Source organism: Momordica charantia (assembly GCF_013281855.1).
Source record: "Momordica charantia cultivar OHB3-1 chromosome 6 unlocalized genomic scaffold, Mcharantia_2.0 BLBB01000006.1, whole genome shotgun sequence".
NCBI lineage: Eukaryota > Viridiplantae > Streptophyta > Magnoliopsida > Cucurbitales > Cucurbitaceae > Momordica > Momordica charantia.
In genome coordinates, this window is record NW_028275164.1 from 3,666,162 (window position 1) to 3,678,816 (window position 12,655).

The following is a 12,655-nucleotide window of genomic DNA, read 5'->3' on the forward strand; positions in this document are numbered from 1 at the left end:
AGAAAAATGTGGCATAAGAAAACGCTATTAATATCTTGTAATAGGCTAATAGCATAGATAATTTGAAGGATTTAACTAAATTTTAGAGATCATATTGCAGTGCTGAAAATAGAGGACCAAATTAACACTAAATTTAAACAAATAATAATTTAACCTTTTGGACCAGAATTATTGAAAATTGAAACAATATTTTACCATTGGCATTATTATACATATTTATTGAGTTTTAAAATAAGAGAAAAAAATCCGTTTAGGAGTTTCAAAATTTTACACATTGCACATTTTTTTTCTTTGAGATAACAGAGTTAGTAACCTAGGTATTCATGTTTCTTCAATAACAGATCTGTTGGCTCTTTCCCACTCCGCCGGCACCATCCGTTTCGCCACCGTCTCAGCATGGCGGCGCCGCCCGCCCCGTCGTTTCTCTGTCCTTCCTCTTTCCCTTCCACCAGCCCGTCCATTTTTAATGTAATATTTTAAAGTATCACAATAAATACGATATGATGTATAATTGCGAATACCGATGGTTAGCCTTACCGAATGCCATGGGCGGTCACATACTCACAGCTGCTGCAATTGGTGCAAAAGAAGCTGCACAACGGCGCACTCTGCAACTGCCTCTTCTCTTTTATTTTGTGGCGTATTGGTACCCAGTGGCATTGCGCCACCTCCTCCTTTACACCTTCTTCCCCTCTTCCCAATGCTCTGTTTCTTCACTTCACCTCTTCTCAGTTCCCACACTGTAAAATGCCCAACTCACAACTCCGATCCCAAATCTCAGCACAATCCACAACTCTGAATCAATACCATCTCTTCTTACAATTCATTCATGGCGGCTTCTCCGTCGTTCCATTTCTTTCTTATCCCTTTTCTGCTTCTGGCCTCTTTCGTGGTTGTCTCCGCTGCTAACTTCTACCGAGACTTTGACATCACATGGGGAGATGGGTGAGCCAAGATTCTTGAGAGTGGTGATCTTCTGACCTCGACAGGGCCTCTGGCTCTGGTTTTCAGTCCAAGAACGAGTACCTCTTCGGTAAAATTGATATGCAGATGAAGCTTGTCCCCGGTAACTCTGCTGGCACTGTTACTGCCTACTACGTAAGTTCACTCCCCACCCATTTGGCGTTTCTTCCAATTGCTGAAACCTTCTTTCTTCCTATTTGCAGCTTTCCTCAAAAGGGTCGACGTGGGATGAGATTGATTTTGAGTTTCTGGGTAATCTGAGTGGCGACCCTTACATTCTTCACACCAATGTCTACAGCCAAGACAAAGGCAACAAAGAGCAACGGTTCAATCTCTGGTTCGATCCCACTGCAGATTTCCACACCTATTCCATTCTCTGGAACCCCCAACGGATTATGTAACCATTTCTCCATTATTCTTCTTCCTTTCTTCTCTCTTTCTTCTCTGAACGACATTCATTTCGTATTCAATGTGTCAGCTTCTCGGTGGATGACACTCCAATCAGAGAGTTCAACAACTCAGAATCAATCGGCGTTCCATTTCCAAAGAACCAGTCAATGAGAATATACTCCAGCTTGTGGAATGCCGATGATTGGGCCACCAGAGGTGGGCTTGTGAAGACAGATTGGACCCAAGCTCCATTTTTAGAAATTTCAGCGCTGATAATGCTTGCGTTTGGTCTTCTGGTTCCTCTTCTTGCAATTCGGCTTCATCTTCTTCTTCTTTCATGGCTAATGAATGGCTCTCTCAAGAGCTGGATACAATGAATCAGAAAAGGCTGATTACATGATTTACAATTACTGCACTGATTTAAAAAGATTTCCACAGGGCCTCCCGCCAGAATGCACTGCCTCTACTTCCTAAGGTCCCCATTTTTAGTTGCAGAATCCTCTAGCACTCATGTTTGCATTTTTTCATTGATTCAAGTCATATTTCTTTTATTTTTGCCCCCTTTTATAATTTATGATGCAACTGCAACCTGGATTTTGTTCATCAATTATGACAGTCTGCAACTTTCTCTTCGTATCTCTCTCCTTGTAACAGTCCTGGTTAGTATTTAGAGCAAGTTCAGTTTCAGTAGGTGATATACCCAAGAACTTAAAGCTCCTACAGTTATTCCAAGAACCTCGACATCCGATCATCCTCTGTAACATGGAAACATTGATATAATATAGATGAACTGAAGTACAAGCGGCTGAAGTGGGGCCAAATTAAGTGAGACAGCAATAATTCCTTCAAGATGTCAACACAAATGTGCTTAACAATCAGAACAATTACATTATATGCATTATTAACCAACTAAAAATAACATGGATTATTCATTAGTCATTGAACCATCTCTCATACAGAAATTGGAAACATTTCAAAACAACAGAAAACCGTAGGGAAACCTTGATCCTAATCAATCAAACAACATTAAGAAAGGGTATATGAGGATAAGAAGTTTACCCTGTCACAGCCAACCATTCATATTTTTGGCCTACCAAGGTAGATTGATGACAGGAAAACATCTTAAATAAAGTCACTAGCAAACAGGAACAAGTCACTGTACAGGAATCTGTACAAAAGTAGCTTCTGCTGTTAATATGTTATACAGATACAAAAGATAACCTGAGTGTTACTCCAGCGAGTCTCAAAGAGCATGAGTTGTCACTTGAAGAATTCCAAGATCTACAGACCAATGATGCAGCGAGTAGAAGAAGCTCAAATAACAGCCTGAATAGCACTGAATAACCAAGTTCTATTCCTCATCCAACTCGACAATCTGTGCACGCCTCTCTGCTGCTTTCTTCCTGATGAAGAAGCCCCACCTCATTGCAGCTTTGATCTTCAACCAACCTACCACGGCTTTTCCAGAGCGGTTGCGGTCATCAAAACTCGGCATTGGTGAAGGCATGAATGATGGAAATGAAAACCCCTCATCATGTACGTTAACAGACGCATGCCCTCCCATACTAAACATTCGCAACAAATGTTGCATATCTTCATTTTCAAGCATTTCGTGACTTCTCATACGAATCTCATCCTCTGAAAAAAAGTCTTCAACTCCTTTGTCTCTATTGTTTGACCAGTCAAACGGATTCAGGTTAGATTCCTGAATAGAACCCATCGTCTGGAACCCCGAAGATGATGCTTGAGGAGGACCAAGAGCCAAACCGAAAGCACCGTCATTTCTTGTAATATTAACTTGGTTAGAACTGCCGATCAACTCATTAGGAGTAAATGGGACATTGTCATACTGTGCTCGAGAAGTTGAATTCACAAACTGAGGCTGGCTTGAAAATCTTGTGGCTGTATTATCATTATACCCTGAGTTTCCCAATATAAATACAGAAAATAAGATGAAGATTATAGTTAGCCAAAGAACAAATAAAAGTAGGATAGAACCAAGAAAGTTCATGTTATCCAACATATGAAACCAAAGTCTGTATCACAAAGACACAAATAAAAGTAATAACTTATGTCCCAAAATGGAAGGATCCAAAATAATTCCTCCACCATCTTGCAAATGCTTGTTCTAGGCTGTAAAAATGCCACAAGTCTGTTAAAAAGCATGCTACACATTGGTAGCAAAAGGACAACACCACCAAAAAAGATGGACTATTTGATTGAGGAATCTTCACTCATACAAATATTCATTATTTTTCCCTAGAACAGTATGGGAAATCGAACTTCAAACTTGGGATCATAGAATAAATACAAGAGGACAGGGATATAAACAACTAGGAATTACAAAAAGCTCCCTAGTTGATATCAAGTTTTGAACATTAAAATTTTATATTATTATTCTAAGCAGGTAAAGCTTAGACACATCTGTTTTCAAATTTTCTTCACAAACCTTTGTTGTAAGAGATTATACCATTAAGAAATTTGAATCAACATTATAATTTTAACTATCTTTTATTTCTACATCATATAAATTTGTATACTAACAGAAACGTTTGTTCAAATATTTTAATATGTACAAATGATATAGATTAAATCTATGTACTCTTTGCATCTTAATTTTAAATTTCAACATTTACGTGCCATGCCATATATTTGCCAACTGTGCAAATCTGTGTCAAGTGACTGAGTTTGTGCTTCTTAGGGCAGGCCTCTTCAGAGACTGAGAATTTAACTTGCTTATTAACTAATGTATATTTGACGAACAACTCAATAGTGAAGAAGTAGAATATAAATCAATGAAGTAGTGAAAAAGTTCAACCCCCTCAATAGCGAATATAATTCATTAGTGAAATGCTAAGCAGTAATATCCTCCTACAACAAACCCAACTTAAATGCACTAGACTCAACGCTTTGATAAACTAATTTCAAGGCTAGCAAGACTCTAAGCACGGCCTCTCAACAAGTATAATATACATATACTCTTATGATATGACAACCGCTACTCCAAGCCCCTACCACAGAGAATAAGTATTAATAACAATCATAAATACAAGCATCCAAAAGCTTAATTACAACGCAAAAGCATAGTTACCTGCAACTGATAGTCCTGCATCCACCACAGGCTGCTGAGGTGGAGCTGATAATGGCATGCGGGACATTGACCCATGATCTAAAGTATTAGAAAGATCAAGATGACCTCCTTGAAATTCATTTCGGGATGCATTGGATTTCTTAGGCTGCTTAGAGCTCAAAAGTGACTTTCCATCGTACTCTACAACTTGATTCCAATTTTCATATGCTTTATTCACTAGTGTATCTACATAAACCTGTAACGCAAAGATTATTTCTTGAAGTATTTTTGAGGGAGAAGCATTATGCAATTTAAATGCCTTATGCATTTGTTATACTACTGCAATCATAATGAAGCATAAATGCCCACCTTTCTTGGTCTAAAGTTCTTCTCAAGGAGAAAAACAAAAAAGACTATTATTACTAAAACATAAAATCTTGAACCACCCATAATCCCTGAATAAAAGCCAATACCTAAAACATCAGTAAGTAGATCACAAATGAATCAGAAAAGGATCAAAACACCTACCTTCGGTAACAGCGGGTTCATTAGTTTCATGGGGTCATGGTGCCTCTATAGGGAATACCTCAACAGATTTAATACAATGATTCTAAGTTTCTAGAGGAGGTAGTAATTGAGGGAAAGATCCACCAGCATGGTGCATTCTGAAAACTAGCCTCCCTCAAACAAAAAGTTGACAATTTCTAGAATAATCGTGCCAACTCCTAACCCAACAAGAATGACCTTCCTTTTTCATTCTTTCGTTAAGAAACAAATTAAGTAACCTTGCACAGGCAAAGTCAGTTAAACCATTTTTTTCCAATAATAGGAACTGGAAGCAACTAAACGGAGTAATGATCTTCCAACCCTCTACAAGTGTTCTTCACATGTAAATTACATTCATAGCAGTAAAACAAACATGGCTTTAAAATTACCTTCTGGCTATCAGACAGAGAATCAGCAGAAAAGTACTGCTCCCCTGTAATCAGGCCATTCAGCTCATAGATATGGTTAAAAACAACACCAACATTTCTTGTTTCCTCAGGATAATAAATATACAGCTTCCCGCTCAGGACACAAGTCTTAGCATGTTCTAAGAGAGCATCCCACATCTTATTTGACATACCACTTCCAAGGATCTACAAACAAGAAATATTTTAATAAAGAGTTGTGGAAGATGAGAATCAAGTAAGAAATGAGTGACAACACTCACACTCCGTAATTTTTGAGAATCTCGAACCACCATTCGGAGAAAGTCTTCAACTGAGAATATTCCACTTTTATTTAGACGTTTGTGGAATGAACCATCCTTTCCTATCTTCTCCAATCTCCACACTTCATCATTTAATGCAGGTGGGTAATGTTTTTTATACACTGCCAAGTAAAACGAAGATTTAAGAAATTATTTATCCAGAGATCCTTCACTTTTTTTTTCTTTCTTTCTATTAGATAAGCACAGGAACTAAAAATGATAAAGAATGAACCTACATTCTCCTCGATGATCTTTAACAGTAAAAGCTTCAGTTTTTGCTTCACGTATACGTATACCCTCACAAAACCCTGAAGCCATCTTTAAGCCAAGTCTGAACTTCCTACTTCTAATCCAACTTGAGTTATCAGTGAAGGTCAAATCCCCTAATGTTCCAATACCTTCCTTGAGGGTAACCTGCAGGTCCCCAGTCAACAGAGGCCTCTTTCCTTCACGCTCTTTCACAACATGACTTTCAAATTCTTCCTCTGTCCAATCTTCATCATCTTCATTGTTAAAATCACCTTCTAGCACAACAATGTCCAATTTTGATAAGGCTTCAGGTCCAGACGTTACCACATGGCCCGTGTTGGCATCAACCAGAACAACATGGATTGCTGCACCCTGTTCACCTTCCACTTTCCCTCCGGTGAACAGGGGAAGAGACAATCTAGACCTAAAGTGCAGTTGCAAGTTTCTACCATCAGGACCTTCAATCCTTTTAGGAGAGGACCTGTGAGTGAAAATGTCAGAACAGCATAGTAGACGTACAGAGAAAATGAGCTAATTCAGCATAATAACAACTGAACTTACTAGTTATTTCTCTACCTATGGACTAAAATTATTAACTGAGCTAAGTCATTATCACCAACCTTTGAGTAGAAAAACAGGATTGGAAGGAACATCAGAAAACAGACAGACAGCAATGGTTGAGATATGGTGCATGATAAAGTGCAATGGGTAATAGCATACAAGACTTCAGCACCGGGAGCAATCACATAATTTAAAAAAAAAATATGAGAGTACAATCTCTGCCCAAGAATTTATATAATTGAATGAGCTGTTTCCATGAAGACAACATTATCTTGAATTCAAATAGTGGTTGTGATATTAGACATGGCTAAGATGAAGCACCACCTCTTACCTAGCACGTGTAGTTTCAAAAGTCAAGAGCACCCCCACCATTGGAACATTGACAACATTATTTTATTAACATATTACACAATCTTTACAAGCAAGAGGTTATCATATTAGAGCTATTAGCTCAGGTTGCATTTAAAGAATAATGAGTAGACCCACAAACATAGAGAAAGCGTGCAACTCTGTACATATTTCTCCAGTATAGATATCAATTTAACTAAATTAGCACTCTATTAAATGCAAAAAATGGGTTTGATTGAACAAAATCAGCTAACAGCAGATCAACTTTTCTTACAAAGCAGCAAATTCCTGTAAGGGACAAATCAAGGGACAAGGACCAAAAATCATCCAAACCCTTGTAAACGTGATTCTATATCTATTAAGATCTTAAGCAACATCTCAACTGGAAATAAATGGTAGTGAGGAGAAGAATTTACAGATATTACAATATATACTAGCATGAATCAAAAATAAATTATTGGAAGCGTAAGAAAAACCCTGGATTCGTAGTTTACCTTCCAGAAATTCTAGCAGGACCTATCTTAGCCAAAGCACGTTCCACTTCCTCACTAACCTGTTTGACACCAGCAGTGAGTGACAATAAATACCATATGAACAGAAAAACTCAAACTTGAAGAAGCATCACAAAATGTAGTTTTTTGTATGTCAAGGAACAATCATGAAGAAACAAAGAGGAAGGTGAAGGTAGGATTAAATAAGTAAACTAGATAATGGAAGCTAAGAATTTACATATTTTTACAATAAAAAGGTGACATTGCAATAGAAGGAATATAAGGTTTGAAGTTTTTCTTTTTCTAGAGGAAACAGGCATTTCATTGATGAATGGAATAATAAATAGATAATAAGCTTTAAAGAAAATGGAAACCCAAACTTCAATAATATCTTAGTAGATGTAAGGAACCATAAACAAACCCTTGTCACGCTCAAACATAATAAAAACATATGCAGCCATGTCCGAAAATAATATAAAAAGCATATAGGATGGGAATAGTATCACCCTTAGCATTGCTGCAAGTAAACTAGTGGATTATTATGTGTTAGTCAAGCAGACAACTACTTCCCAAGTGGTGACCCGATTTAATGCTTCTCCCACCAAAGCACGCTTAACTACATAGCCAAACAGACCACTACTGAAAAACAGAATATAGAAATCATGTATCTTACCACTCTGCGGAGTATTGGTTCCAATGACGAGCAAAGCTTCTGTAAACTATCCACCTTGAGGGCTTCTACAATCACACTGCATAGTAATAAAGATCCATAATAGAATTGATCATTTGTATTGCACAACCTTTTATATCATTAAGAAAAATACAAAAATAATAATAATAATAGAAAGCTCTCCCCCCGCAGCCTCCAATTGAAGGTTTTATTTTTCCGTTTTGTAACTAAATATTTATTTCTTATATCCTAAAATTTAAAAAAAAAAAAAAAAAAAAACCTCCTAGCAAGCAGCACACTCCTCTCATCTGCCTCATTATCATGACACGTCTAACTAAAAGTCCAAGTAATTAAAGTGAAAATCAGTAGGCATGCACATCTCCTGAATCCTGCAGATGTATATCACCGACATGTAGAGTTCTGTTTTCACCTCTCAGCCCTGGCTAAATTTGGTTCTAAAGGGGAGGGGGGAGGAAAAAGAAAAGAACCCCCCAATTAGAACACAAGTGATCGGTAGTTACAACAAGCCCGTTCGTGAATCGAACCCAAAAATAAATGAGATACCTAGCTAGAGCTGGTCGCTTTCGCTCCGGCAGCTCATCTTCTGCACCCTCCAAGCTCCTTTTATCCCTCATCGAGTTCGTCCTCTCCATATACCTCGTCTGCCTCTGCATCTTCACTCTCTAGAGGAACCCCAAACTTCCCAGATCTACTGGCTACTGCACACCAAAATCAGAACTTCATTCAAGACGATTGATTGAAATCAAAAGCCGCCATCAACAACCAAACCCTAACCATAGTGACACAACCAAAAAATTTCTTAAAAACCCCCCAAAATTCAAATTAGTACAAAATCGAATATCCAGCTCTATCCTGGAAATTTCCTCGAAATAATACTGTACTTACTGTAAAATTTCTCGACTTTTTTCCTACTTCCCTCTAAAATATCCCGATTTACCGGGAAAACCAAAAAGAGAGTAAGACAGATTGAGTGAAACGAGCCTAAACGCGATAGATAAACCAAAGAGAAGCAATTTTTCTGTGTAAAGTGAGAGCGATAAAATCGGGGCTTCAACTACGAAGACAACAGACTATATCCAACTCGCAACCCTGGGGCTGGGACTATGCAGTCGAGATCGGGAGTAATCAAGTGCTCCGCGGTCCATGGTGATGTACCATCTTAACGGCACTGACGCTTAAGAAATGAGCGAAACGGACACGTGGCTTCTCCAGGAGTGATGATTTTGTGGACCGGCGGAGCAGCGGATTATGGCTTTTTCGTTGTCCTCAGATCTGAATTTTATTTTTGGTCGCCGCTTGCGATTGGGCCAAGGGAGAACTTAAGCGCGATCTGGACCGTAGAATATCTAGTGCCGTAGGTTGTATTTTGCCACATGGCCCACATGTCAAACATTAATTTCTTTTATTGGATAATCACGTTCGAGCCTTTGGTGATATAACCTATCTGACGTATTTCTTACAACTAATGTTATACTATATTTTACTTGTCAAAACCCCTTTTTTCTTTCAGAAAATAATATTTTTAAGAAATAGTAAATTTAACCATCTAATCTAAAATATAACTATGATAAAATAAAAAATTTTGCTCAACTTTTTTAATTTCATTTATTTGTCTGTTTCTAGAAGACATAATTTTTAGTAAAGTAAATAATATTGTCTTCTGTGGGTGCTTTTTAATTGAAGAATTTGTTCTTTAAGATGCAACTTTCGAAGTTTTGACATGTTATATATACTAGTTGAATGAGAGGTAATGAAAAATATTTTATAATTTTTTATAATGGTAGATTAAATAATCACATATAATTTTGAAAATTTTAAGGAGTACTCTCAACGGAAAGCATTAGTAACATCTCAAATTTATGTCGGGTGAATCTTAAATTATAGTTCTTATTATAGATTATATCATCCTTGCAATTATAAGATCCATTTGCAAATCCATTAGTTGGAAAATGGATTTCTGGCCTTATACATGAAATAGCCGACAAGAGCATCAATTTTGCCTTTTAATATGACTACTTGAAATGGAAAATATTGGTGGCAAGTTCTCCAACAAAATACTTTGATTTTGATTGGAATTTATTACGTTGTCTTTGTTTCGTCTATATTAGAGGTGAATATGTCCTCTTGCTTTATTGCGAGTCACCCAATATCCATTTTTAACAAAATAGAATTTACTAGTTTCATCGTGTCATATCTATTTATCATTTATCATATATTTAGAAAGTAGAAGAATCATCGTTGTAATCGGTTTAGTATCTATATTTTTACATGTTCTTGATAAATTCTCATTTTTCATCTATCGTCTTCCTCGATCTTCAAATTCAAATACCTTAGTCCATCAAATAAATTAAATAAAACAAACTTGTTAATCCTCTCCCTCGTACTTAAACAGAAAAAAAGACGTCTTCCCCCTATTTCTAATAATATGCTATATAGAGAGAAAGTCAGGAAAAAAATAAATTTGGTTCTTCTTAAATTTAAAACTTTTGTTAAAGACTTCACTCAAATGTCATACGGACTAAAAAGTGTATTTTTGCCCAATATTTTTTAGACTTCCACGAGGAGAAAAAAAAAAGAACAAACAAAAATAAAATAATATATTGCACAAAAATTTCTACAGTAAGACCATTTGGGAGGGAACCTCATTCCAGCGACTTTTTCTCTCTTTTCTAAGCTTCATCTTATCTCTTTTAATTTTTTTCCTCCACTTTTCTTTTAGGACTAAAAAAAGAGAAACGAAAGACAAGATTGAATTTGCCACTCATTTCAAGGAGCAAAGAAGTCAAAATATTAAGAACAAATACCTACTTCTACAGAATCTCATGCATTCGATATCATTAATTAACTCCATCACCCAACACTTTTAAACCTTCATTATGTGCTCTTAGCCTAATATAATGCCTTGACTTTTACAAGCCACTCTTCAACCTTTGGATGAAAGTCAAAGGGAGCCCAAAGAGTAAAAATCTAGTACTTACTGGGACCTAATAAATTCGGTTTGATTCAGTTACATACGATAGCCTCCCTCCCATCAGCCATCATCACTGAAAACTTAGTAATTAGTGTTTTGTGGCCGTCTTGTTCGTAGTTTGTTAATAGGAGTCATTTTCATTCATCCCTCAACTGGGCCTTGTTCATTCATAATCGTGTCACACATGCAGTTCCAGCATTTGTTTCATCACTTCATAAGCAATTCTCAATTTTTGACCGAATCTCATTTTTTGATCGGATGATCGTTTGAGTTTTTGGGCTCTTATACCATATTAATATTCATTATGTTCCATTTTAAGACTAATTGGCAATGAGAAAAGTAGCTCATGTCTATTATAAACGTCTATTCTTTTATCAATGTGGGATCCTTAACACTCATGCCTACGTGACATTTCTGCTCCCTTAATTATTTCGCACTTCATCCGCACATTTCACTACCTTTCCATCTTCACCATCACAAATATTTAAATCGAGCTAGCCAAATCTTCAGTTTACGATTCGTTTTGGTGTGGTTTTTACACAACGGGTCATTCAGCTGAGTTTTGTTAACTTCAGGGGAGTAGTGAAAATGGAGAATACATAAGCAACTATGATTTCATTAAATCGAGTTAATTCAGATACAAACCTAATAATCTATTTTTACTAATATAATCCATAATCATAGCTTTGTAAATTTAATTATAAACTATATTCTAATCTAAATCTATAATAATTTAAATAACATTATCTAATAGTATAATCTAACAATTTTTACATATTTATTTATAAAATTTGTAGTTCGATTTTGGTTGTTCCTAAAATCGAGTCAAACTGAATTGTGAATGCTCCTAATCGGAAGGAAAGCATACCATTCATGTCTCATTTTAAACAGCACGAATTGTTATTATATATATATATATATATATATTTTTTTTTTTCAAACAACTATCAAAATTACTTAATATTTTGAATACATAAATGGAAGTATAGTTCGAATCAAATAAATGGACTAATTTTCAATTTACAATACTTTGGATAATTAATCAACAGATTTATAATTTTGTCATTCATGTGTAGACAATTTATCTTTAACTAAAATGTCGTGAGTTTGAATCCACACTCTCACATGTTAGTACTAAAAAAACTATAAAATTTATTAAAGAAAACATAATATCGCATATAATATATATTACACACACATAAATGTCGCATAAAATTTAGTCCATCATTTATGATTATTTTATGCATATTGTAATTAAATAATTAATCAATAGTAGCTATAAGCGGCTAAAATATGTCAAAACGAGTATAGTTTAGCGGTAATTGACATATATCTCCAACTAAAAGATTGTGAGTTACGATCAGTCAAAAAATAAAAAATCGCAGTTTAATGAAACTAGAAGCTGAGTCGGATTATTATTCTTTTTTTTAATCAGTTTTTTAGTTAAGAAATGTTGTGAAAGTAAAATTAATAAACTTTTGTAGGAAAAATTTGATTCGCTGCATTGTATATGTTTGCAAATATATAAAAAGAATTATGATTTTGCACATATGTAAATTTCTTTTAACTTTTATCTCGCGACTGTCTAATATTTTAAAGTAATTTATTTTTTACTCATATATTACTAATTTACGATTGATGTCTATCATTAATAGTTATTTCAGGACTA

General features: G+C 35.7%; 1 protein-coding gene and 1 pseudogene across 4 annotated transcripts; one reads left to right on the plus strand and one right to left on the minus strand.

Moving 5' to 3' along the window:
- The first annotated feature begins 172 nt into the window (after positions 1-172).
- Positions 173-1,989, plus strand: LOC111006806 (xyloglucan endotransglucosylase/hydrolase protein 22-like; annotated as a pseudogene). Its single transcript, XR_015791959.1, has 3 exons — positions 173-1,102; positions 1,167-1,360; positions 1,442-1,989. The product of XR_015791959.1 is annotated as a xyloglucan endotransglucosylase/hydrolase protein 22-like (transcript).
- A 274-nt stretch (positions 1,990-2,263) lies between these two features.
- On the minus strand, positions 2,264-9,087 carry LOC111006804 (Calmodulin-binding protein). 3 transcript variants are annotated; one of them, XM_022278878.2, is made up of 9 exons: positions 8,901-9,087; positions 8,559-8,710; positions 7,998-8,073; positions 7,328-7,386; positions 5,912-6,405; positions 5,637-5,797; positions 5,359-5,562; positions 4,445-4,679; positions 2,264-3,273 (listed from the first exon to the last, which is right to left on the minus strand). In XM_022278878.2, the coding sequence occupies exons 2-9, from the start codon at positions 8,666-8,668 to the stop codon at positions 2,705-2,707; spliced, it is 1,908 nt and encodes a 635-aa protein (XP_022134570.1). In that variant the 5' UTR covers positions 8,669-8,710; positions 8,901-9,087; the 3' UTR covers positions 2,264-2,704. The 3 variants fall into 3 exon arrangements, with proteins under 3 accessions (XP_022134570.1, XP_022134569.1, XP_087982231.1); XM_022278877.2 differs by having other exon boundaries at positions 8,559-8,713; XM_088126105.1 differs by having other exon boundaries at positions 8,559-8,784.
- Between the last annotated feature and the right edge of the window lie 3,568 nt (positions 9,088-12,655).

Coding starts and splice junctions, on each gene's coding strand:
- LOC111006804 (XM_022278878.2), bottom strand. CDS start 8,668: ATGCAGAGGCAGACGAGGTATATGGAGAGGACGAACTCGATGAGGGAT. Junction 7,387..7,997: donor AACCAATACTCCGCAGAGTG/GTAAGATACATG, acceptor GGTGTCAAACAG/GTTAGTGAGGAAGTGGAACG. Junction 4,680..5,358: donor CTCTGTCTGATAGCCAGAAG/GTAATTTTAAAG, acceptor TTTGCGTTACAG/GTTTATGTAGATACACTAGT.